Consider the following 26,242-nt stretch of genomic DNA (forward strand, 5'->3'; position numbering starts at 1 on the left):
AGGAATGAATTGCCCACATCTGCTCGGTTGGGAAGGGGTGGAGCCTGTGCTTAGATGACCAAGGGTGTGTGTCCCCAGGCCTGGCACCTCTGACTGCCAGCTCAGTGGTGCGGGGTGGGCACTGTGCCAGACATGGCCATGTGCCTGTCTGACCTGGGGCCTGAAAGTCCGGCCCACAGCTATGCCAGGCATCTGGACTTCTAGTTCAGTGCTATACTGGGATGTCAGAAGGGTACTCGGTGGACCCTAAAAGGAGACACACTGTCCCGGGAGCCCAGCTCCACCATGGACTGGATGTAGGACCCCAGGCAAGTCCTGCTTTTCTCTGGTTTCGGACCTGTCATCATTAAATGGAGTGTGGCTCTGTGCTGTGCCTCAGCCTTAGACCACTGGGAGGATCAAATGTAATCATGAGAGATGATAAGAGATGTAGCATGACCAAGGGGCACTGATCAAGGAATAAAGGAGGAAAAGGAGGAAAGGGAGCTGACCATACCCTGCTGGGAGACTCAATTCCTTTCTTTCCTTTTCTTCTTTCTTTCTTTTTTTTTTTTCTTTGTTTGTTTATTTATTTGAGAGAGAGAGAGAGCACGAGAAGTGGGAAGGTCAGAGGGAGAAGCAGGTTCCCCACTGAGTAGGGAGCACGATGTGGGACTCCATCCTGGATCTCCAGGATCATGACCTGAGCTGAAGGCAGCTGCTTAACTGACTGAGCCACCCTGGCGCCCTCAACTCCTTTCTTTACTAGCACTTCATACACACACTTAATGATGAGTTTGGAATTCTCCTCCTCCAGGAAGCCTTCCCTGACCTACCCACCTACGGGCTGGGTCTGAGGACTCCCTCTCTCATAGGCCTGGCCACACTGTGTGGTTACTGGTTCCCCCAACAGATTCTCAGGGCCAGGATCAGGCATCTTACACAGCGTCTGCCCAGGGTGGGTGTCTGGGGGTCTGTGGGGGACAGATGAGCCCGGCCTCCATCCCTGCAAGCCTTCCCTCCCTCTCTGCAGCCCTCCATACTCTGGCTCTCCTTGTTGGTTCCCACTTTCTCCTCCTTCCCTCTCCGAAGTGGAGAAGGAATGGGGATGCCCTCTTGGCCCAAGCCGAGCCCTCTCTGCGGCTCCCAGCACCCCCATGAGCGTCTGTTAACAGTACGAGGCATTTCGGAGCCTCGCTCTAATAGGCTCCGCGGCCTGCCGGGATAAAGCAAGACATCGGAAAGGGTTCCTCCACAAATGACTCTAAATCCTGACCAAATGGCATCCATATGAACCGCCAGGAAAGCCATTAAAGCTGCAGGGCTCCGAGAAGGATCTCAGGCAAGGTGGCGCGGAAAATGTGCAGAGCGGAAGCAGAACGGCAGGGGGCGCCTGTGGGCACAGACGCGCACAGAATCTCCAGCGAATCACAGGTCACAAGGCGGGGTTGCCGCGGCAGCAGAGGCCGCTGGCCCCAGCCCCAAGAGTTACCTCGGCGGGAGTCCCAGTTGAAGACCTCGCCTGGCGGGGGAGAGGGGGGACCCGGGCCATGGGCACCAAATGGTTTAGCGGGGCACCCTTCGGGGTGCAGAGCCACAGGTGGGGGCTCCCCCCCCCCCCGGAGGCGCGGCTGGAGGCTGGGGGAGGGGGGAGAGACGGGAGGGGGCCTGGCAGTGAGGAACGGGGACCCGTCTTTCCAGGTCACACCGGCTGCCCTTCTGGGCCCGGGGCTCATTCACCATCCTTAAGTGCTTTGAAAGCGTTTGGAGAGCACCTCCTGTGGGCCCCGCGCAGAGAGGCCTGCAGCCCAGCGCGGGGTGTGTGTGGGGAGGTGCTGTCACTCCGCCCAAGAGAGGTGGGCAGGGTTTCAGCGCAGGGATACCCCCCACCCGCCACATTTACGCTATCTACTCTGTGCGGGGCACAGTTCTAGCACCTGCGAACATAACAGCGAGCATACGGCAAAACCCGTACTCCGGGGTTGGCAGTTCTCGTCGGGAGGGGTGGTTGGAGTAGATAATAAACCAAAAGGAAAAAGATATAAAATGTTGGGTAGTGATAGGGCTAAGGAGAGGAAGCAAGCTGGGAGGAGAAGCTGGGAGGTGCTGGCAGGTGGTGGTTGGAAGGAGAAGATGACTTTTGAGTAAAGGCCCCCCAGCAGAGGGGAGGGGACCAGGCAAGGGTAGTGTCCAGGGGAAGAGAAGCAGGAAGGACAGAGACCCTGGGGTCCCAGCAGCTAGGTCCTCTGGGAAGCCAACACGGCCAACCCCCAGAACCATCCACACGGGGTCTGGGGGCCAGGCCTTGGGCTCTCACTGGGCCTCTGTCCCTCCCTAGATTTGATGTCTCTGCAGTTTACCCCAGCCAGAAGAAATTCAGCACCTTCACGGAGGCCCCATACTCCAGGCTTCATTCTTTGGACCTGGTAAATTTGTGTAGCTTCCCTGCAGCCCTACCTCTCCCCCATGCCCCCCTCCAGTGCCTTGCCATTGGGGAAGAGCTGAGTTGTGTCACTGTTGTACCTTAACACCTCTCCAAGCCCCTAGTTGGGAGCATAGAGCGTGGCTCAGAGTTGGGGCCTTAGATGTGCTGATAAGCGCAGGACTGGGGTGAGGACCGCGCGGGTTGGGGGCCACAGAGCCCCGGGGGGCATTTCCTCTTTGGCAAGAACTGGCTGTAGGCTATACCAATGATACTACCCTTCCCCGCTATAGGGGAGTATACGGGGATCAACGACAGAGGGTGTTGTGATGGTCCCGTGAGAGCCATGCCCCTCAGTGCTGGGTTGGGGACTAGGGGTAGGGGCTGCGGTGGGCTCGGCCTGTCCACCCCCAGCTCGGGGTGGCCTCTGGAGGGAGGAAGTTGCTCTGTGGACAGATTCTGTGGATGTGACTGTGCTCTGACTCAGTCCCACATAGGACCTGGGACCTACAGCTCCAAGGAGACCTGCTTTAGTAAGAAGAAGCTCAGAAAGGAGGTGGGCACAGGCTGGGCCCGTGCCCAGGAAGCTGTCCGGCTGACCCAGCTGCCCCACTTCCAGTACCAGACGGTCATGAAAGAGAAGCAGCTGCAGGTGAGTCCTCCCTTGGGGAATGCCACCACCCTCCAGACTCCTTCCTGGGAGGACCTTCCCAAGCTGAAGGTTGTCACCCTCTGCTTTCTTCTCTTGGGGCAGAAGGAGAAGCTGGGGCCCGGCTCCTACAACCTCAAAGACTTCCTGGAAGAGCTGAAGGAGAAGCCCTGCAGCACCCGGGGGCTGCTCAGCTCGGGGGAGGTTCGCTTCCGAGGACTCATTGGGGTAGGTGTCCTCAGGTACTGGGGAGGGCCCCCCCATGCTCCCCTCCATCTGCAGAGCACGCCTCCTGGCTGGTGCTGGACACACCCCTCCTCGTGCCATGTCCTCCCCAGGCTCGGCCAAGCTCTCCTCTGGGTCTCCCAAACCCCCCTGCCTCCTGCTTTCCAGTATCACGACCTTGAGTCCAAGGGCCGTCATATATCCCCGTGCCTGTCCCTCACTGGCCCAGGAGATTCCAGCCGGCAGGGACGGGTCTGGTTCATCTGAGTCCCAAGCACAGAGTCCAAACATCTATATTTTAGGTGCTCGACAAACTCATCCACCTGTATGTCCATCTGTCTAGCCAGCAAATAATAGCTGAGCACCTCCTAATTGCCACGCACTGTTCTTGGGCTTGGGGACTGAGCAGTGAGAACTGGGGCCCTAGTGGAAGGCACGGCGGTACAGAGAAGCAAATCCTGTACGATCAGGACCGTGAGGAAAAATGAGACCAGGAAGGGATACAGAGTGAGGGAGGCGCAATTTATAGGGTGGTCAGGGAAGACCTCTGGGAGGAGGTGACCTTTGAGCAAAACCTGCAGGACATGAGCGCTGGAGATTCACGGTAGCTGAGGGAGAGCGTTCGAGGCAGCGGGATCAGCAGGTGTAGACCGGGAATTGAACCAGTGGGCAGGAGGCCAGTGCGGCTAAGGAGGGGCAAGAGTGGAAGGAGAGACAGCAGAGGAGTGAGGGCCAGAGCGCAGGACCTTGCAGCAAGACAGGGCTTGGGGATTGATTCCGAGCGCTGTGGCAAGACAGTGGAGGGTTTGGACAAGGGAAGGGCCTCATTTACATTTTCAGAGGAGCACCCTGCTCCTGGGGGTGGGGCTCGGAGGCATCCAGGTGGGGGAGGTGATAGTGGTAAGGGGAGGAGTGGCATCCGTGTGGGTGGGCGCGATCAACCCATATGGGGAGAACAGAGTGGGGTTCAAGCTCAGGACGGGCAGGAGGGAGAAGGCAGAAGTCACACCCTCCCAGAGCAGAGCTCGCTCTGAGGTTTACTAAGTGCCCCCCCACCCCCCGGCCCTGGTGCTCTCCGCACTGGATGCTCTTGGTCTCTTTCCAGCTCCTCAAATGGGCCAAGCTCTTTCAGCTGGGGCTTTCCTCCTGCCATTCCCTCCACCAGAAGTGTTCTTCCTTTCCCTCTCCCTTGGTCAACCTCCTCTGCTGCCCCTCAGTCAACCCTCAGCTGTCAGCTCCAAGGTGACTTCCTCCGGGAAGCCTCCCTGACCCCCACTAGATGCTCCCTTTCCTAGGAGTCCTGCTCATGGTTGTGTCTAGTGTTTCTGCTCCCCTGGACATCAGCCCCCGAGGGTGGATGACATCTGCCTGGTCGGCTCACTGCGGGATTCCCAGGTCTTAGCTGTGCCTAGCACTCAGTGGGGGCACATCATAGGTATTTGTAGACTGAGTAAGTGTATGCCTGTCTGCTAAGTACGAGGTGTCCCAAAACATTCTCAGTGTTTGCAAACCTTCCAGGTGAGGCCCGGGAGGCTCCGAGAGGATAGATAAGCCTTTTGCTTTAGGCAAGCAAGAAATATCCATCCCCAAAGCCAGGCCCTTTCTCTCTGCCTTGCCTGGGTAAAGCCTGGAAACTACAGCTCCTTGTATTTTAGGCACAACAGACACTGTTCACACAGCCTGGGAAGAGGGGCTGCCCCGAAGCATTTCAAACTGACTCATTACCTTCAAGTCTAAAGTAGTAACAATTGACGAATTATGCCACGTGCCAGGTGCTGTCCTAAGCACCTGAGTGTATCAATTAGCCTAATCCTCACAACACCCCTGTGAGGTCGGCCCTGTCATTATCCCCAGTTTACAGATGAGAAAAAGAGCCCAGAGAGCTTAAGTAACCGCCCAAGTTCACAGAACTATGAGTGGTACAAGCAGGATTTGGATCCAAGGGCGACCGCACATAAGCAGTGTACTTGACACCTAGGTGGGCTTACTGGGATTTTGTTCCTTGGTGGCCCCTGGATGACAGTCTTGGCCAGAACCCTGCCCAGATGGTGACAGAGAAATAAGCCTGATGCTTCCTACCTGTGTCTCCAGCCCCCAGCCCCAGGGCATCTGTGAGTGTTGTCTGAGTAAGGGTGAAATGTCCCACTGCCCGGCCCTCGCGTCCAGCTGGTTCTTCTCCTACTTTGTCAACCTATCTGCTCCTGCAATAACCTCCCCCAGGCCCTGCAGGATTTCTCTGAGCCACTCTCCTGGGCTCAGGGCTGGACAGCAAGCTCAAGGGGGTGGCCCTGCCCTGGTGGGTGCAGAAGGCAATCCCTCAGGAAGCTCATGTCCAAGGCCCATTTTCTGTCTTCTTGCTGTGAGACCTGGGCTGGGAGCCTGGTGGCCTCCTCTGGGTTACAGCTGCCCCCTGTCCAGAATGCTGACCCCTCCATGGGTCCAGCTAAAAAAAAAAAGCAAAAAAAAAAAAAAAGCTGTGCCAATTCCTACATTCCCACACACCTCCCCCAGAATTAATCACTCCTGCCTGGGTCCCCAAAGTGCTGACAGCCAAACATTCCAGTCAAAATCATGGACTTTCAGGGTGCCTGAGTGGCCCAGCTGGTTAAGCATCTGCCTTTGGCTCAGGTCATGATCCTAGGGTGTTGGGACGAACCCCACATCGGGCTCCCTGCTCAGTGGGGAGCCTACTTCTCCCTCTGCGTCTCCCCCTGCTTGTGTTCTTTCTTTCTCTCTCTGTCAAATAAATAAATAAAATCTTAAAAAAAAAATAGAAAATTATGGACTTTCACATCAGCCCAGGTGTGTTACTCCACCTTGAAACCTGAAGGGTTGAAGGAAGAGATGAGCCCAGGGCTCTGGGCTGGGTGCTGTCCATGGACTCCGAGCGCAGCGGTCACTCTCTGTTGTAACTGATGCTTCTGCTCATCAGAGAGAGAGAGGGAGAGAGAGCACACAAGCAGGGAGGAGGGGTATAAGCAGAGGGAGAAGCAGACTTCCCATCCAACAGCGCAGGACTAAATCCCTGGAATCGTGACCTGAGACAAAGGCAGACGACTGAGTCACCCAGGCATCCCTATTGTAACAGGCACTTCTAAGGTCACCTCGAAGGTGCCCCCAGGATCATGGCCCTCCCGCCCCTGGGGCTTACACAGGGCCTTGGGAATCAGCTCCGGAAGAGGGTGGATTTTGCGGCTGGAAGCTTAGCCGCTGCTCCTTTCTGGAGGTAGGACCTTGGACTTGAGGTCTGACTCTCTGAACTGTTTCTCCATCTGTTAATTGTGGATGGTGCTGATTTGCTCTCATTGGGTCACCTCCAGGACCAGCGTGCTGAGGCTTCTGAGGCACCTCACACACCACGCAAGGACCCAGCTTCCTCCCTGGGGGCTCCTGAGCACACCTGCAAACCCCGGGCCCTGGAAGGAGGCAACGCATCGTCCTGTTCTCTGAGGGCAAACAGATCCCCAGCAGGGCTCCCTGCCTCCTCCATCCTGTCCTGTGGGGCTGCTTCCCCAGACTGGTTCCAGTGGGCAGTGGGCAGGGCTGGGCCATCTGTGGGGCTGCAGCGACCTCGTGTGGCTGAGAGAAGCAGCGCAGCAGCAAACGTTCCAGGTCTCTCTCCAAGGACAACCTTCCCTCACCAACCGGCCCACCTACCTGCACTGCAGGGGGCCTCCCCTCACCCCACCTACAGAAACCATACTTCCTACCCTGGCAGTGGAAGCCCCAAATACTCACTCCAGCTGCAATTCTCCGTCTCTCCTTCCCCCTCAAACTCTCCTCCTGACCCCCAAGACAGGCATCCCACCCTGACTTAGGTTTTGGTACCCAGTATGGGCTGAGCACTGTGCAGGAGATTTTATAGACATTATTTAAAATTTCCTCCTCATTGTCCTGGAAGAAAAACATTACTATCTCCATGTTATAATGGTGGACCCTGAAGCTTAGGACGAAGGGGTATGTCCAAGGTCACTCATCTGTGGAGCAGCAGAACCAGGATTCAAACCCAGGACCCCAGATCCTTCCAGGTCACAGCATCGTTCATAGCACAGTGAGAACCCCATTCATGCAAATGCAGGGCTATAAAATGGGTGTAACAGATGGCATTTCTAAGACCACTGAAGCCGGCCACTGTCTGGGGTGATAGGGAAGGAAGCCTTCATTCCCAGGAGAGATGACATTTGAGCTGGGTTTGCAGAATTAGACTTTTCTTTTCTTTTCTTAAGATTTATTTATCTGAGAGAGGGAGAGAGAGCCGGCGCACACGCCTGTGAGCAGGATGGGGGGCGCAGAGGGAGTGGGAGAGGGGAAGCAGACTCCCCGCTGAGGGAGGAGCCCTACCCTGGGGCTCAATCTCCTAGCAGAGGGAGATCATGACCTGAGCCAAAACCAAGAGTTGGACGCTCAACTGACTGAGCCGCCCAGGTGCTCCAGAATTAGAATTTTCTGAGGCCAAGAAGGCAGGGAGGGCATTTTGGGGGGTGGTATCAGCGCAAGCGAACACAGGCAAGGAGGCTGGCAGAATGGTATTTGGCGAGCTGCAAGGAGCCCAGCTGGAAGGAGTGTGTGATGGAGGAAGGCAGCAGCATGAAACGAGTTGGCCAGGCCAGTGGGGCCCCCGGGAAGAGCCTGAACTTGGGACTGAAGTCTCGAGCAGAGGTGGAACTGTGTTGAGACCGAGCATGCCGTGTGTTGGGGTGTGGTTAACACACAGAGGCCCCGAACATCCCGTTCCCCTCCCAGGGGCTTCTCTTCCTCAGACATACTCCGCATTAGCAGAGGGACTGATGACCTTTCTGTCCCTCCCCTCCCCCCCGACAGAACTACTATCCAGGCCCTGGAAATTATGGGGTGAAGGGTAACCCATACACAAAGCTGGAGGAGAAGTCCTGCAGCCGCTCTCACTCTGAGGCCCCCCCATGCCGGACGACCCACAGGATGCCCCCCATGGCTCACCAGGTACCCCCCCACCCCAACCTGGCCGGGCCTGGCCTGCCTTTCTGCACAGTCCCGGGCCAGTGGGGGCACGGAGAGGACTCCCGGGGCAGATGGGGAAACTGAGCCCCCGTGGAGGAGGGGGCGGGAAGGGCCTGCTTCGGTGGTTCTCCTGGGGGACTGCCGTCTGCGCTCTGTTCTAGGGGAGTGGTCTGGCACCCTGCACCTACTCTTTCAAAAGTGGCATTGAGGCGTACCTGGCAAAATCCATGGGCACCCGCGGTTTCTACCACACGTTCTCTGGCGACCGCAGCAAGCCGCAGCCTTACGGGCATTTCTCGGTGCAGGTGTGTACCCAGGTGAGGCGTGGAGCAGGTGTTCCCCCGCCGGCGTGGCCAGCCTCACTCCCCGCACTGGGAGCACCACCAGCCTGTGCGCTCCCCGCCCTCGTGGCCCCCGTGCGACGGGGCACCCTGTGTTTGGTGAGGAAGTGGGGTGTCCGCGCCTCTGGGAAGGAGAAGAGCTAGGGTCTGAATGCCAGCACATCTGTCTGGCTTACCCGCACGGACCGCAGAGGAGGCACAGAGGGTCACAGTGCCAGGGCTGGATGCCATGGCCCCCCAAAGGCACAGGTGTGGGTGCCTGGCTACTTCGGAAGCACTTTCCAGGTGTCACAGGCCCAGCTCCCAGCAGTGCTGTTAATGAGCCAGAGACCTGGAGGGCCGGGAGGGCCAGGAAACCGAGGTCGGATTTTAACTCGAAGCCCACCTTTCCCGCCCCCATCACGCTCGTCGTGTGATCCTTGGCTTGGCGTTTTGCTTTCTTCCCATTTGTGGTGACTGGAGTTCAGTCTCTGTCCCACGGCCCACTCATTTTGTCTCCACTCGCTGTGTGAGTTTGGGGGCAGGTCAGAGTCATGGGCATGACTGCCACTATGGTACTTCTAGCAGAAAAGGACACACAATCATGAGTAAACACCTCACAGAGTGTCAGCAGGTGGTGACAAGGGGTTGCTGGTGGTGAAACATTGACACGCTTCAGACCGATGGGCGACTTGCCACGGAATAAGCCCTCCCACCCGGCTCCTCGCCAGGGCCTCCCACATGCCCCCACGACCAGCTACCAACGTGGTCCCCTCCAGCACAGCAGGGGCCGTGGGAGAGAATATTTTTTATTATCTAAAGAATAATAAACTTTAATTTTTGGAGCATTTTTAGGTGCACAGCCTACTTGAGCAGCAAACCCAGAGTTCCTATACCTCCTTGGTGTCCCCTCCCTGCCCGGCCTCCCACACTGGCCACATCCCGCTCCAGGGTGACAGATGTGGTACGATATACTGACATTATTATCACCTGAAGCCCATAGTCTTCAGTCTGAGGATTGTGTCTTCTACAGGTTTGGAGAAAAGTGTCCATCATGGTAGTGTCCTACAGAGTAGATCACAACCCGAAAAACCTGCTGTGTTACCCCATCACACTGGTTTTTAGATGTTTGGACCACTGCTCCTGCTGAGAATAGGATGCCAGCCATAGTGCCGTTGAAATGAGCACAAAAGTGAAGAAATGTGCAAACAGACGCTGGTTACATTGTCCGGGGGCACAGACATGGAGGCTGTGAGACTCACTTGGCCCCTGGCCAGGGCTGCATCTCTGCCCTCCCCGTCCCCCCCCACCCCCCGGCTGCTTGGGGACATGGGGAGGCAGGATGGACAGCGATGCCTCCTTGTGTGGCCACTTGCTTTTCTCTGCTGCTGAAGGTCCAGAGAGAGGGCTCAGGTTTTCCTGGCCTAACAGACACCTTTTTTTTTTTTTTTTCCCTGTTTCTCAGAAAAGAAAGCCCAGGGAACTGATGAATTTTACGAGCTTCGTGGAAGAACTTAACTCACCTCACAATAAGAAGCGTGGGGTTTTTTCAAAAATTTCTCGCAACCCGGAAACCCCTACAGAAAGGATTTACTGGGCCACCCTTAGCCAGTGTCCCCGAAAACTAGTCAGTATCTCCCCCCCTGCCAAACCTTACTTCCTTCTTCTCTTGGGAGGGGCTCTCCTGCGGGGCCAGCATGGGATGGGGCTGGCTATTTCAGGGGAAAAGTTAGCCTTGGGTATCAGACCCACGTGGTTTCCAGTCCTGGTCTTGCCTGTCTTGTCACTCTGAGTACGTCCCTCCCACTCTCTGAGGCTCAGTTTACTCGCTTGTCCTCTGAGCATACCCAGGTGGGTTGAGAGAGGTGAAGGCCTGGAGCTGGCAGCGTCGGGCTTGGAACCCCCCAAGTGCCCCTGGGAAGAAGCTGAGGGAACATGGGGCAGGGCAGAGTGTGAATAAGGGGGTATACCCTGACAGGGGACTGCCCACCTGCTCCCTCCAAGGGAATGGGGCACTCCTCTCTGGGGGTGGGGTAGCCGGTGACCTGGATAGGCCCCCCAGGCAGGACCTGCCCTCCAGGGAGAACTGCTCAGGGCTTGGGAAGGAGTAGGGCCCGGAGGAATGGAAAAGGGTGCCACCATTTCCTGAATGCCTGCTCTGGGCCAGGCATCTTCCAGCTCCCCAAAGTAGGAGCTAGCATTTGCATTTTACAAAAGGAAACTGAGGCCCCAGAGATAGGGAGGGATTTGCCCAGGCTCCCCCAGCAAGTATGAGAAGAAGCCAGCTCCTCTAGTTCCAAACTCTTTGTGGCTTTCACTTTCCAGGTTGGAAACACCTCTGTGGCCCTCCCAGGCCTGTGGGCCCTTGGGAACCCTGAAAGAGGGGTCAGGTTGATGGGTGGGGTTAGAGTGGGTGGCATGAGTTATGAGGGCTCCACAGGGCATCCTCACAGAGGATGAGTGAGTTGGAAGGTGGTTGGGTAAACCCCTCCCGCCCCTGTTTTTGGCTCAAGGCCCAGGGCTGCCAGGTCAGCATGAGGTCAGCCACCTAGAGCCCTCACCTGCCCCGGCCCCAGGCTGACACCGCCAGACCCCTCCAGCTTTCCGCTCCCATTCCTTACCCCTAGGCCACGTCTGGTCCCGGTTCATGGCTTCCTCCAAAGACAGAATGTAAACGCGTCAACCAGCCACCATTCCTGTTCTCTTCCAAGCGGATGGGCATAAAGGCCTGCCAGATGGTTTTGGGAAGCTGGGTGAGTGGGTCTGGAGTGGGAGTTACATGGTGATGAGCAGAGAACTCCCTCCTGTCTCTACAGGCAGCCCCAAGCCCTCCTTGCCCTTAGAAACAGAGGCTCTATGTGAGCCCAAACCCACTTCTTTCTCCCGAAGGGATGAACACCGATTCCCACTGTCTTATTTCTCTAAGGCAATGGTTTCCAGACTTGAGTGGGTATTAGCATCCCCTTGGAGGGCTTGTTAAAACACAGATTGCTGGGTGTCCCGCCAGAGAGTCTAACTTGGCAGCCTGTAGTAGAGCCTGGGTGTCTGCATTTCTAACACGTTCCCAGGTGATGCTGCTGCCGCCGCTGCTCCAGGGATTACACTTTGAGAACCGTTGCCCTAAGGGACGTCACCCCAGAGCCATCCCCTTCTCTGATTTTCTCAGGGAACTGCTCCCTCCATTCTCTTTGTATTTGTCTCGGGGCCTCTGGGGCAGTTAGCCCCCTTCTCATCCTTGGTGAAGCAAGGTCCCCTTCGGTCGCCGACCCCCTCCCCAGAGGCAGCCATCCCCACGTGTGCGATGTAACCTTTCGTTAGTGTTCTTGTAAAACAGCTAAGCTCTCGGGTTGCGTGTGCGTGTCATCTTCATTTACACAAATGGCACTGGGCATCGAGTTCATCCTGTTTCTTACTCCCGCCCTTCAGTCTTTAAGGGCACCTATAATTGGGTTCTAATAGTCACACAGAGAGGGACATGAATCCTAAGTGAACGGCTCCGTGAAGGGCCACAGAACGGACTCACCTGTCTCTCTCCATGATGCTTCCACCACCTCCCTTCGCACCCCTACACCCGCCTTCCCATGATGCTCCCACTGCCTCCCCTCGCACCCCGACTCCGGAGTGCTGGCTTGGCCGCGACTGTGCCCACACCCTGTCGCCCTGCCTGATTCTCAGGAGGACCCGCTAGTCAGCTCTCTGCAAGCTTCTGTTTTCTCACCCCAAGCTGGCACCTCCTGCAGAGGAGAGGGTCTTTGCTTGGGGACCCCAGAAAAGGTATTTAAATAAGAGCCAGATGCTGCTACCATGGGGCTGGCCACTCCAGAGTGGGAGGGGTGAGGTGAGATCCACTATCTGGGGCGGGAGGCACGCCACCGGGACCTTGCTGCCAACCAGACTGGCCTGTCCCCTGTGGGCAGCACCTCAGACCCTGTCTGGCTCCTGTCATCTCTCAGGCCACTGTTGGCACAGCAGCTCCGCAGGTGCTAGGGTTCCTAGCCCACCATTGTCCTGCCCTTCCTGGTGACTCTGGGCAGGTGGCTTCTCTCTGAAAGTCTCTGTTGGTGCCTCTTGATTATATCAGCGACTGTTCCCAAGTGAGGTCACATGCTGAGATACGAGGGGTTAGGACTTCTGCACATCTCTTTGGAAGACACAGTTCAAGCCCTAACAGGTGGAATAGGGAGCAGTGTGGTGGTGGGGGGGAGGGGCTGAGTTCAAGTCTCCAGGCCAGGCCTTGGGCTTGCTAATGTCCTACCGTCCTCTCCCTCTGTGCAGAACCCTGTAGGTGTGGGTCGCTACCTCAACACCTGGCTGGCAAAGACCAAGGACCATCCACAGCGATATCGGTCCCTATTCCTGGGTGGATCCAAGCGCTACCCCTCAGACCCGGCCAGGGACAGGCTCATGCAGTGAGTGCTCCTGGGGCTCTGGCAGAGGGGCAAGGGCTTACTCTGGGGCGGGCTGGGGTTCCCCTCTTCTCCCCCTGCCACCAGCGTGTGCTCGCTTCCCATGGGAACACAGCCCTACGGCCCCTGGGGCCAGCCCGACAGTGAGGCAGTGGAGAGGTTTCAGACTGCCACCTGTGCTGCCTACTGGCTCTCTGAGCCTCCTTTCCTTCAGCTGTGATGAACAGAGGACTGTGGGGTCCCCAAACGAGAGGCTCTGTCTAGAGCTCCTGCTGAGGAAAAGGGGCTCAATGCTAACTCCTCCACCCACAACCCCCACCGTCTCAGTGCGGCCTTGGCTGGCCTCCCCATGCAGAATCTCAGTTTCTTGGTGTTCGTGATGGGGTTGCTAAAACTGGTTTCAGGGAGCTGTTGTGAAGCCCAAGGAGAAAAGGTGCCTGAGATGCCACGGCTAAGTACAAAGCAGCTTGTAAATGCGAGCTGCTGCCATTTTTTTTGACCCAAGAGGCCATCAGTTTCAATGTAATCTCCACTTCAGAATGGTCAAGTGTGAATAAACATGCACTCTAGATCATTCTGCTGTTGGAAAATCTGTGAGGGCATGAGGACCGGATTGCTTGGGGGAAAGCCCAGCTTTTAACTGCTTATTTTTAGCAATAGGGCTGTTGTGTCTTTGTTCTCGACTTATGCCCTTGTTTTGAGAGGGGGGTGCTTTTTAAGAAAAAAATTTTTCCTACCTGCACAACTGATTAACAGTTTGCTTGGAAACAAGATGTTAGGTTGGAAATATTTTTCCTCCAGAATTCTGAAGACTTTGTTCCATTGCCTTTGAGAATTCAAGTGTGGTGAAAATTCCTTAGCCATTCTGGTTTTCGGTCCTTTGAATGCGTCTTCCTCTCTAGAAGCTTTTAGGATCTTCTCTTTGTCCTTTGTGTGCTGAAATTTAATCTTAAATAATCCTAGTGTGAGTCTGTTTTCACCTACAGTTGTGGGTACTTAGTGGGTTCCTTCCATCTGGAACAATTTTCTGGGAAAATCACTTGCATTTGTGTCTTTGGTGATTTCCTCCCCTCTGCTTTGTCTCCCTTCTTTTAGATTAAGGTTAATTATCCTGGCTTGATGTTTTAGCTTTCTTATCTTGGTTTTTTTTTTTTTTTCCTTATTTCCCATCTCTGCCTTTTCCATCCTACTCTTTGGTCAATTTCCCTTGTCTTTATCTTTGAACCCTGTTATTACCTTTTGAAATTTTGGCTTCATCTTTTATAGTTTGCAAGAGCTCTTGAATGTTTTGGATTGCTTTCTTTTCTTTTCTCTTTTCTTTTCCTAGCCCCCAGAGCATTGTCTTATATGCCATATGTTCTTTTATCTGAAGATAACAATGACAATTTCCCTTCAGTTTACTTTTGTCCCCCACATGGCCTGTGGTTCTTCCAAGTTCCTTATTTCTTTGACCTGTGTTGTTCATGTTTAAGAGGAAAGCACTAACCAGGGCTGTGAGTCTGGTGGGGCTTGTGGGTTGGTGGCTTCACCTGGAGTGAGTAGATAATGGGGGTCTAATCCTTCTTTTGGAAGACCCTCTATGTCAGTGTTTCTAGGTGCTTTCTGTGGGACAGTTCAGCTTCTCTAGAAAAGGATCCTACATCCTGGGGTGGGTAAATGTGGTTGCTGGTATTTAAGGGAGGAGGCAGGGGGATCTGAAGCAGGGTATGGATTTCTACCTACCTCCTCTATTCTGATGACAGTGACTGTCTGCCTAGCTTCCACTGTGCCCAGCCTCCCCGTCTGGAGTCACTATGCATACTAAACCTCCAGTCTTCTACTGGGTGGGCGAGGAATGGTGTGTGTGTGTCTAACTTTCCCTCTGTTTTCAGCCATTGGTCTTGTGTCTCCTTTTTGGTGCCTCCGATTCCTGGGTCTCTCTGGGGTTTGTGGTAGGAACTGGCAGGTTTCTCACCGGCTCCCCCTCTTGTAAGCAGCTTGTTCCATTTTCCAAAAAAACAGGTCACACTCCTGGTCTCCTGATATTGGCCTCTCCTTTTCTCATTTGTCTATCTTTAAAACACTCCTTTCTAGTCCTTTCAGGAGACTGAAGAAGGAGCAGAGAGAGTAGAGATAAATGCATGTATTCATCTGCCTTGTTTAATTGAAAATCAAATGGAACACTGTGAGTGTGCAAAAGCACTTTCTTCCTCTTTCTAGCCAAGGTGGTTGGGTCTATTTTATGGGTGTTCAACCAGGACCAGAGAGGGAAACATCTTGCCCAAGTTCACACAGCTGGTGAACTATAGAGTGGGGACTCGTATCTTGTCTTTCTTTCCAGGCCAGGGCCCTTCCCATCACACATGCCCACATGAGGATTTGGGGGTTCCTGCAGGGCCCCTCCTCCCTGGCCACCCTGTCAGTGAAGCTCCATTCTATATACTGTTTGTTCAGCAAAGGCCTGCAGGGAAGCGAAAGAGGTCCCATCCCCATTAGACCCTCAGCTTTCTCCCCTGAACATCTGCCTTCCCCGTGGGTCTGAACTTCCCTTTCACCACTGTGATCACATCCAGGACTTTGTAACCTGGTTTAGAATTCTGTCGCTGCTTAGCTGTGGGACCTAGGACACATTACGTGGAGACAGACTTTGCTCTGAAAAATGAGAGTGAATGAAACAACCCACTTCATAGAGTCTGCTTTGAGGACAGAAGGAGATGATGCTTGAAAAGGTGCTCTGCCTGGGGATTCTGGTTGGCAGGTGTGTGGCAAGTCCTAGCTTCCTTGTCCCTTAGCAGCTGTTATGACTGGGTGGAATTCTATGTTTTAGTTATATAAGGGCTGAGTTCTTTAGAGAGCCTTAGAGCACACATCAACCAGGAAAAGAAACCACAGCAATTTAACTCACCCTCTGCTGTCAAAGAAGAAAAAGTATTAAGAAGGAAATTTGACAGGGACGGGGGAGATATGGGAGGGCACTTGGTCCTGAGGGAAGTTGGGAGCTTTTAAAGATGAGGCCAAACTACTAAATATAATAGTAAAATGCTAAAGGCTTCTTATGAAGTCAAGAACGGAACAGGGATGCTTGTGTCACCAACATTATTCAACACTGGTGTGGAGGTTCCAGCAAATGCGGTAAGACAAGAAAAACAAATAGGAAATAAAACTCTTAAGGAAGAGCAAATCATCACAATTTATAATGTGTTTACCTAAAATAGTCCATGAGGGCTCATTTTAAAACTGTAAAGGTGAAGAATTTCCTCTGATACTGCGGCCATAACTAATAGAAAACATAATTGAGAAAAAGGGAAGGATCTCATTCTTCGTAGCAACACCATTGATAAAACGCATTGGGATAAACTTAATAAGGTGTAGTTAAGGCATACATGAAGAAAAATATAAACCTTTGCTAAAAGATGTCAGAAAAGGCTTGAATAACTGGAAGGAATACCATGTTCATGGATGGAAAGATTCGATATTGGAAAAAATAGTAATTCTTGCACCAATGTACTTATTTAATGTCATTTTAGCATATTTCAAGGGGCTAGTAGATGGAACTTGATACATTTATTATAAACTTTATCTGAAAGATGAAATACATATGAATATTAAAAATAGAAGTATAATGAACCTATTAAAATATATTTCCATATGCATAGACAACACGCTCTGGAGAACTAGACCACAAACTGTTGCTCATGGTTACCTCTTGAGTATTACTAGGGTCTTTTGCATTCTACTTTGTTTTATTTCTGAGATGTTTGGATTTTTCAGGAAAAACATATAACATTTTTATAATCAGAAAAAAAAATAAGGCAAATAGAGGACAAGCACTCTTGAGACAGATTACACATATTGTATGTTCTCCATTTAGACCCATCTCCAGCCGAGAGTCACCCTTTGTTTTTCAGACCTCAGTTTTCCCATCTGTAAAATGGGAATGATTTATACCCGACAGGGACATAGTCAAAGCCTATGAGTGTTACTGAAGGGAAGTCAACCAGCAGATTCCTGTGGGTGTCTAATTGTCAGGCTGGTACATGATTCGCCCTGGAGCTCTGGTTTGACATTGTCCCTGTAACCCTGACCTACTTGGGCTCTTTCCTGGGTCAGGAGAACTGTGTCACAAGGCATAGTAGGTAGGTCATAGGTGGGAAAAATGATTCCCTGATAAGCTCTTTCACAGATTCATTTGAAAAGCCTGCTCTGTGCTTGGTTCCATCCTGGGTATGTCTGAGCTGCCAATTGTTTTCAGGTGACTAGAAATTGTTTTCATTCACTCACTGACTTTTTCATCCTCTGATTTTGTATTTTAATTTCTAGTTGCTCTTTTTTGTTTTCTAAATATTTTAGTAATGCCATTCTCTTATTTCATGGATACAGTGCTCATACTTTCAAGATATTGTTGATTAAGACAAATTTGCCTGACTATTGTCTCCTTTTACCAAATGCTTTTTTTCCCTACCTGTATATTTGTTTTGGCCTCAATATTCCATATCAGAGGTTTTTCTCAGATGTCTGGTATTTCTTGGCTGTGCATTCATGTCTAACTAAAAATCCAACTGAAAGCTCTGGTTGATTATGGACTGCACATAGGATGACCAAACTGAGTGTTTTCACTGTTTTCAATGTCAGTGTTGTGAGATGTTTTGTCTTTTACTTCGGTGGAAGAAAACTCTTCTGGGAGTCTTGGCTACCAGAGCTCTAAGTGGAGAAGAGCCTAGAGGTCATATTTAGGGACTGAACTTCCATTTGTTTCCATTTTAAATATGGTACCCATGAGATCACCTGTGCCTGGTGTCATCCTGTACAAAGAACCTCTCTGTCTCCAGAGAATAAATTCTCTAATCTTCATTCATGAAAAGCACTCATCTGGCTGCAGAGAGTGGGGAGGGAAACTAATACTCTGCAGACTATCAGTAGCTTGGGTTTGGTTCTGCTTTCTCTGCTTTCTCTCTTACTTTCTCTCTTTCTCTGCTTACTCTTTTACTTACTTCTCTCTTACTGGTGCTGCCGATTTGTCAGCCTCTGGCGTGAGGGAATTCCTAAATTTATCTCCTATTGGCTTAGAGTTTAGCTTTCTTGGGTCTGCTAACTTAAGTTATCGTTCTTCCATCAGTTTTTTAACTTCCAATTTTTTTTTACCACCTGCTTCTTCTATTGTTTTTGTCCCTGTGAGTATATACGTTAAAAGTTTTTATTCCTTTACTCTTGGTTTAGTGGGATTTCACAAGGGAGATAAGTTAATGTATGCATTCAGCTCACTTAAAGAGTGGTAGAATTTCTGAGTTTCAAAGATAAAAGTCTTAAAAAAAAGTCTTGTATCACAAATAACCTACAACTTAAATAAAAGACAACCAGACATGGTTTGGGCTTCTCTTCTCACACATGGATAGAAAACATTGTGTATAGAGTTCTCTATCTAAGCAAACTGTCATTCATGTATAAGGCAAATAGAGATGCACAAGGATTTAGGAAATATACTGAATGTGTCTTTTCTGAAAATAGTACTGGGGGATATACTCCAATCAAATGGCAAAGGAATTAGCATGGAGAGCTCAAAGAAAGGGGAAGACAAAATATGTAAGAATGGATCTAGTTATGAGATACCAGATAAATGTAACCCATAAAGAAAGAAAAAGTGGTAATACAAATACCAAGCAAAGTAGAATTCAAGGGATATTAAATGGGACAAAACTGGGTATTTCATCATTATAAACAATGAAAGCCATGAATAAGTTATAATAACTGAACCTTTACAACCCTAAAATAATAGTGACAGACCCCCCACAATCTTAATGAGAATTCTGAATAGACTTGTTTGAGTATTTGACAGATAGGCTATATAAATAATTATTTGGAGGATTTGAATAGGTGTACTTAACTCCATATCATTTTCAGATACTCACAGAACATGTATAAAAGCCAATCGTCTAAGAAAATCTCGCTAAAAATGTCTAGGATTAAAACATCCTACATAGGAAATTTGAGGTCACTTTTTCTAAACGTAGTACAATAAAACAAGATGTTAACAGTAAAAGGATAGTCCCCCAAACCAAGTATTTGGAAATTAGGAAGTACACTTCTCAATAGCTCTTGGGTCTACGAGAGAGTCAAGTTTGAAATTACACACTCTTGGGGCCCCTGGGTGGCTTAGTGGTTAAGCCTCTGCCTTCGGCTCAGGTCATGATCTCAGGGTCCTGGGATCAAGCCCCACATCGGGCTCTCTGCTTGGTGGGGAACCTGCTTCCCCCACTCTCTCTCTCTCTCTGCCTGCCTCTCTGCCTACTTGTGATATCCCTGTCAAATAGATTAATAAAATCTTTAAAACAATTAAAAAAGTTATTACACACCCTTTAGAAATTAATTATAATAAAAACCCTATATCCAGTTGGAGCAAAATTTAGAACTTTAATTGCTTGTGATATTGAACAAGAAAGATTGAAAGCAAAAGAAGCAAAAGAATTCATTTGAGTCTAGAAGTTTAAAAAAAAAAATCAAAACACGTAAAAATAAAGCCAGAGTCAAGAATGAGTAAGAAGGAAGGGAGACGGGGAGGATGGAGGATGGAGGCGTTCTCACTGGATCCTGATGGCCGAGTGCTGACTTGCTCTTGTTGACCCCTGCCTGTGGCCCCCGTGTGCTGCTTGTGATGACATGCGCCCATTAGGGGAGATGCATGCAAAGTCCACGGGCTGTGCAGGAGCCATAGAAGACAAAGGGTCAATGTCAGTGCCATCTTCCCTGCTGTATGCATGAGTTAGTGAGGCTTGGAGAGGAAGTGACTGCCATGTATAGGCAGGGCAGAAGCGGTGCCCCGACTCTGACCCTGGGCTTCAGCCTCTCCTCCTGGGCCCGGTTTTTGGAGGAGGCCACCGATGGCAGAACACATGTCCTCAAACACTTTGCTGTCTCCAGTCCAAGCGAGGAAGGGTGTGTGTGGGAGAGTTGTGAAATCTCTTCCTGGGATGTGAAGTGACAGTTAATCCGTGTCACCTCTCACCCTCCGACCCTCACCTGCTTCTTCCTGCCCAACCATTGGGTCTGGGCTTCCAGTTGAGCAGCCTGGGATTTAATTCCTGCATGGGAAGGACAGCCTTTTGGTTTTCATTCTTTAGAGCTGTGTATGCAATAGGTGTTTCATAAATGTGCTTGATTGACCGATGACCACTGTTTCCATCTGACCACCTTTTTGGGGCTTACAGCCAGGCCTTTTTTAAAAAGAAAAACAGATTTTTGATTTTAATGTTTCTTTCTTTCTTAAAATATTTATTTATTAGAGAGAGAGCATGTGAGTGGGGAAGGGGCAGAGGGAGAGGGAGACAGAATCCCCAGCAAACTCCCTGTTGAGGGCGGAGCCCAACGCAGGGCTCGATCCCAAAAACCTGAGATTCTGACCTGTTCCTAAATGAAGAGTCAGATGCTCAACTGACTGAGCCACCCAAGTGCCCCTCTTTTTTTTTTTTTTTTCTGTAAGTAGGCTCGAATGGGGCTTGAATGCTCTACCAGCTGAGCCAGCCAGGACCCCAGCCACCAGGTCTTTTTATTCTGTCTGGCCCACCTTCTTGCTGGTGTGGACAAGAGAACTCTGTGCTCTAGCCAGGCCACGCTTTGCACCACTCTCCATGGGTTGGCCACGGTGACCTGTCCTTAGGACATCCTTTTGTTCGTTCCTATCTGGAAAACCCCTATTCATCCTTTACAACTCTGCTTAAGTACGAAGCCTTTCCTGATTTGTCTGGTTAGTGTCTATCCTCAATCTCCTGTGATCCCCAGGTTTAGGGGCTTTCCCCCCTTATGCTGTAATTACTTACTCGCATGCTGTGGTCCCTATCAGATATAGCTTCCAGATTCAGCTTCTTGATTCTGGGGCTCTGGTGTCTCACTGGCCTGCACAGAAGGTGCTCAAGGAGTATTTGTAAAAGGGGGAGTTGGGGCATTAACTGGTGAGATGGTCTGGAGTCTGAATGACTCCATGAAAGGAACATGTGGGAAATTTCCAATTTGATTTGGCAGAAGATTATTTTTCCTTAAAGCTTTTTTGCCTGACATTTTTTTTATCATGAAAAATTTCAAACATACAGAAAAAATAGAAAGGATTTTTACCATGTACATCTATGTACCTACCACTTAGATTATATCACTAACGTTTTGCTCTTCTTGGTTTATGACCTCTCTTTCTACCTATCCATCCTTCTGTCCATCTGTCAGTCATCTTATAATTTGATAACGTGTCAAGTAGATGGCAGACATCAATACATTTCCTCCTAAATACTTAAGCATGCATACTACCTTTTTAGGATTTTAAACTAAAGCCATAGTCCTTGCTCAGAAATCTGAAGTTGAAATCCTAAATATCCATTCTTTGTAATAATAATAATGATAATTATTCTTGGAGCACGTTTATGACATACAAAGTGATTTCGTAGGCATTTGCTATATATGATGACTTTAAAAGGGAGATCTCACTCTCGATGTTTTCCAGTTGAGACGACTGAAATTTGGAGCGAGAGTTCCTAAAAAGTCGCTGCCAGTCAATGGCATTCATGCACACCGTCCTCGGAGGCTCACTGCACAGTTGCTGCATGCCAGCCCCGTCCTGACTGCTAGGACGGGGCAGAAGAGAACCAGGCAACAGCTCTGCCCCCCCCAGTGGTGCCCAGCTTCATGCAGAAGACACTCACCCCTTCCCATAGTGATAGGGCAGCTGAGAAGGAGGATCGGGGCAAGTGGACCCAGGACTTCTGTCTCCAAACCCAGATACTTCCCTTGCTCTTTCCCATGGTCTTCTGGAGGATGAGACGAGGAGGGAGGGCTCTTCTGACCCAGGAAGTCTAAGCCAGAGAAAGACTTTATTGTGACTCATCTTCCTGTCCTCATTCTACCTGCCCCCTGTGGGTCAGTTTCCTTTGATTTCCCGGGCATTTGTATATGCTGCTTTGGTGGGAGATTTAGGAGTTTGGACTGGAAGAGGGAACCCTTAGGAAGCTCAGCACGGAGTCCCCTCCCTCCACAATCCCACTACACATTTACTGTGGAAGTATGGTGACTACTTTAGACACAAGATGACACAAAGGAAATATGGGGTCTTAAGCTCCAAGGGAAGGCAGAGAAGAGAGGAGATCATATTTTTACCATTCCTTCCTTCCTTCCATCCATCCTCTATTTTTGGCAGGAGTGGGTGGGGATAGAGGCTTTAGCTTACTTCCAGGCTGATGGGCAAGGAAGAAGTAGGTGCTTCAGTTGCAGGGTAGTGGAACCCACCTCTTGTTCAGGCTGGAGGGGCAGTTTTCCAAGTGCAGAAAAAGGTTGACCTTGGATGAAGGCAGGAGGTGGGAAAGGCATAGAGGTTGATGAGCCGGTTAAAGGTAAGCCAACAATTTCTAGGGGGCAGTGGTTTTTGCTCAGAAAGTCCTAGGCAAATGGGGCAGAGGGGAGGAATTGATTTAGAATCAGGTCCATGACAGAGGGCTCGGCAAGGTGCTGTGCGAGCATGGTGTGCAGAGAGAGGAGCCACAGTCTGCGTGGGAAGATGGTGCAGAGATGGCAGTGTCCCAGACTGCCGGCCTGGGCATGGACAGATGACAAGCCTGGCCAGCTGGGGGTGGCTGAGCAGTGGGAGGGTGGGGCACAGCAGAGGGTGTGGCAAGAGATGGAGCGAGATGGATAGCCACAGCAGGATTGCGGCATCCTAATGTAGGAGTTTGCAAAGAGATACCTGTGGTTCAAGCAGCCCACAAGCTGTCCTCAGAGTGCTGTCCACACAGAAGGAGGTCTTTGGAAAGGGCCACTGGGAAGATGTAATATTGGGGTGGAACTTGGTTTTGCCTCTTCATGTCTGAAATGAAGGGACCTTAAGGGGTGATGATACTTTACGGTAGACCCTAAAAAAATGGGCTCTGAGTCAGGGGAGGAGATGGGTCTGTTGGTTGGCTGGGGCTGGCTGGTCTGGGATGGTCTTGGATGGGACAACTAGATGCTCTTCCACAGGGACTCACCCCTCAGCAGTCTAGCCCGGGCTTATTCTCACTGAAGAGGCAGAGGTTTCAGAGAGGATGTGTTCAAGGCCTGTGGCAGCCTAGGCTCAGAGTGGCACATCCTGACTTCTTCCACATTCTGTTGGCCTAGGCAAGCTGTAAGTCCAGCCCAGATTGAAGGGCAAGGGGAAGCTGACTCTATCTCTGGTTGGGGAAACTGCCGAGTCACAATGCAAAGGGCTCAGATACATGGAGAAGTGGATACTGGGATCCCTTTCACCTTCTGTCTACGCCAGGAGCCGAACAGGATTGCATCTCCAGCCCAGCTGGTCCCGGTCGTGTTCTTTCCAGGAGGGCTCACTTTTTCCAGGGAGGAGAACATGTTTAGGACAGAGAGAAGAGCTGGAGCAAAGGACAGGGAGCAAAAAAAGCTCAGGACGTCCGGAAAAGATGAGATGGTTCATTTTGGATGATGCGTGGAGTGTGTACAGGGAGAACAGCTGAGAAGAGGGCAGATGGGACTGGCTAGGTCAGTCGTCAGGGACTTGGAATGCACAGCTAAACTGTTTGGACTTTATCCTGCCTGCAAAGAGCCACAGGAGGATTTCTTTAAAAGTCAGATTTACAATAGTATAACCACGTACAGTAAAATTCACCCTTTATAGGAATATAATTCCGTGAGTTTTGACAAATGCCTGTGATCATGTAATGACCAAGGTGGGAGAAATGTAGAATATTACCATCACCCCATAGGGCTTCCTTGTGCCGTTCGTAGTCAATCTCCTCCCTGTCCCCCAGCCTCTGGCAACTACTACCAGGACTTCTTCCCTGGAGTTTTGCCTTTTCCAGAATGTTGTATAAGTGGAATCGTGCCATAGGTACATACTTGTGTATCTTTTCTTTTGTTTTATGTGGCACTCTTGGGTTTACCCGTGTAGTTGCGTGTAGCAGTAGTTCCCTTTGAATGCGGAGTTGTGTTCCACTGTATGGACGCAATGCAGGTTTTTGTTTCTGTTTTTTTTTTTTTTAATACATTTCCAAGGTGAGGGCCATCTGGATTATTTCCAGTTTGGGCCATTTTGAATGACACTGCTTCAAACAGTCACATGCTGGTCTTTGTGTAGACACCTGCTTTGATTTCTTCTTGGCAAATATCTACCGTAGTGTGTCAAGGTCAGGTGGTATGTATAACTTGATAAGAAACTGACAAACTGTTTCCCGAAGTGGCTGTACTGTTCCATATCCCTGTCAGCGTGTGTGTGGGCTCTCCTTGCTTCATACCCGTGTCAGTTTACATGGAAGTCAGACAATAAACAAACACATAAATGTGTATCACGCAATGGCTGCTAGATGCAGTCAGATACACAAAGCAAAGGGTTCTTGAAATGCCATCTTCCAGATGGCTCTGGGGATGGAACCAGAGTCTCCAGGGGTTCCCTTTGGGGAAAGAATCAGAACAGTGCAAGGGACACTAGACTGAGCTTAGGGGCTCTGGGCTGGAATTCTGGCCCTGATTCTGGCCACCACGGTAACCTCAGGCCAGTTCTTGCCTCTCTCGGACCCTCAGTCTCCCTCTCCGGGTGGACTAGACGATCTTTTTTTTTTTTTTTTTAAGATTTTATTTATTTATTTGACAGAGAGAGAGCACAAGCATGGGGAGAGGCAGGCAGAGGGAGAGGGAGAAGCAGGTCTCTGCTGAGTTGGAAGCCTGATGTGGGGCTTGATCCCAGGACCCTGGGATCATGACCTGAGCTGAAGGCAGATGCTTAACCTGCTGAGCCACCCAGGTGTCCCTAGATGATCTTTCAAGTGATAGGATTTTGTACTTGAAGTTCTTATAAACCAACTTGGAGGCTCTGATGAACAAAAGTAGGTGCAAAGGAAAGGAATCTCCTTTTTAGGAGGTCAGCCATTTTGTCCTCTTACCCATATAGGATCCCTTGGGAAGCACAGCCAGCAGGTAACTGTTCCTCGCACCCCCCAACCCCGGGTGCCTCTCCAAGGATGGGGGCTCAGTCCTTCCAAGGGACCAGTTTCATTTTCTCTTTCTGTCTTTTTAAAGGGAAAGGATTACACCTTTTACTAAGGGGAAGTGCCCTCCAACAGTGGATTACAATTCAGATCCTACTCCTTAAAGCTGCATATGAAGGACAGCCTGTGGTGACCAGAGGGCCCAAAGGCCTGAAGACAAATTTGGGATGGGAGGTAGAAGTGGGAATCGGGAGGGTGGGGAAGGTCTTAGAGAAAGGACACATGGGAATGGAATGCCTGGGAGAGGGAGGGATACGTGGGATCACTTTTGCTGGAGACATCCACCTGGAGGTCATGATGTCTGCTAGGAGAGCTGGGGCCAGATACTTTTGATAAGGAAGATCAACTATCTTTAGAATTCAGATTAGCCAGTGGCACAAACATGGGAGCAGATGGACTAATGGAACTTCTTCTATTCTAAGGCCAAATTGCTTGACTCCCTGATCATTAAAATCCAAAAAGAGACAGAAAAGTGTAACATATGTCAGAAGACAGCTGTAGGCCCCTTTTGGGAACTCTCCATCTCCATCCAGGATGCTTCTGGAAGCCCAGCAGGGCCTAACACTATTATGAGGAGGTTGCTGGCCCCCAGGCCATGTGCAGCCATTGGAGGCAATCAGTTTCATCCTTGGAGTTGGGGCTTGTGGGCACACAGGTCTAGCCCAAAAAGATGGGTCTGTGGGGTTGGTCACAATGTCCCGAGCTACTTCCTTCACTGTTTTTTGTTGGTAAGAGATTGTGTAAGGTGGCAGGATTGTGTTGTCCCTAGACATAAAGGAGGCTGGGACACCACAGACTCAGCCATAAAACTCCAATAATGGTGAAAAATACTCTTAAGAGCGTGCGTGCCTTATGAAAAGCGTTACTTTCTCACTCATGTCAAAATGACTGTTTTAGAGGAAGTAAAACTGTCTTTATTGTCAGACATGTCGCCTATGTGAAAAAAGTCCTGTGAATCCTCAAAAAAGCTGATGAGCCAAAACACATGGGAATGGAATGCCTGGGAGAGGGAGGGATACGGTGGGATCACTTTTGCTGGAGACATCCACCTGGAGGTCATGATGTCTGCTAGGAGAGCTGGGGCCAGATACTTTTGATAAGGAAGATCAACTATCTTTAGAATTCAGATTAGCCAAAACAGGTCCAAACTAGATCTAATAAATCAGCTTAGCAAATTTTCAGGAAATAAGATCAAAATATCAAAATAAAATGTTTCTATATATTTGTGATAATAAAAATTGAAAATCTAAAATACCACTTAAGACAGCAAAACTAGGAAA

The 26,242-nt window shown here is 50.6% G+C and overlaps 1 protein-coding gene across 2 annotated transcripts; it reads left to right on the plus strand.

Moving 5' to 3' along the window:
* The first annotated feature begins 1,484 nt into the window (after positions 1 to 1,484).
* LEXM (lymphocyte expansion molecule) lies at positions 1,485 to 25,187 on the plus strand. 2 transcript variants are annotated; one of them, XM_032839747.1, is made up of 10 exons: positions 1,485 to 1,579; positions 2,318 to 2,405; positions 2,889 to 3,053; positions 3,156 to 3,278; positions 8,097 to 8,234; positions 8,414 to 8,569; positions 10,038 to 10,199; positions 11,200 to 11,325; positions 12,848 to 12,981; positions 24,994 to 25,187. In XM_032839747.1, the coding sequence occupies exons 1-10, from the start codon at positions 1,530 to 1,532 to the stop codon at positions 25,064 to 25,066; spliced, it is 1,215 nt and encodes a 404-aa protein (XP_032695638.1). In that variant the 5' UTR covers positions 1,485 to 1,529; the 3' UTR covers positions 25,067 to 25,187. The 2 variants fall into 2 exon arrangements, with proteins under 2 accessions (XP_032695638.1, XP_032695639.1); XM_032839748.1 differs by having other exon boundaries at positions 8,414 to 8,557.
* Positions 25,188 to 26,242: the final 1,055 nt, after the last annotated feature.

This window comes from Lontra canadensis, unplaced genomic scaffold (genome assembly GCF_010015895.1).
Source record: "Lontra canadensis isolate GAN:19392208 unplaced genomic scaffold, GSC_riverotter_1.0 scaffold109, whole genome shotgun sequence".
Classification (NCBI taxonomy): domain Eukaryota; kingdom Metazoa; phylum Chordata; class Mammalia; order Carnivora; family Mustelidae; genus Lontra; species Lontra canadensis.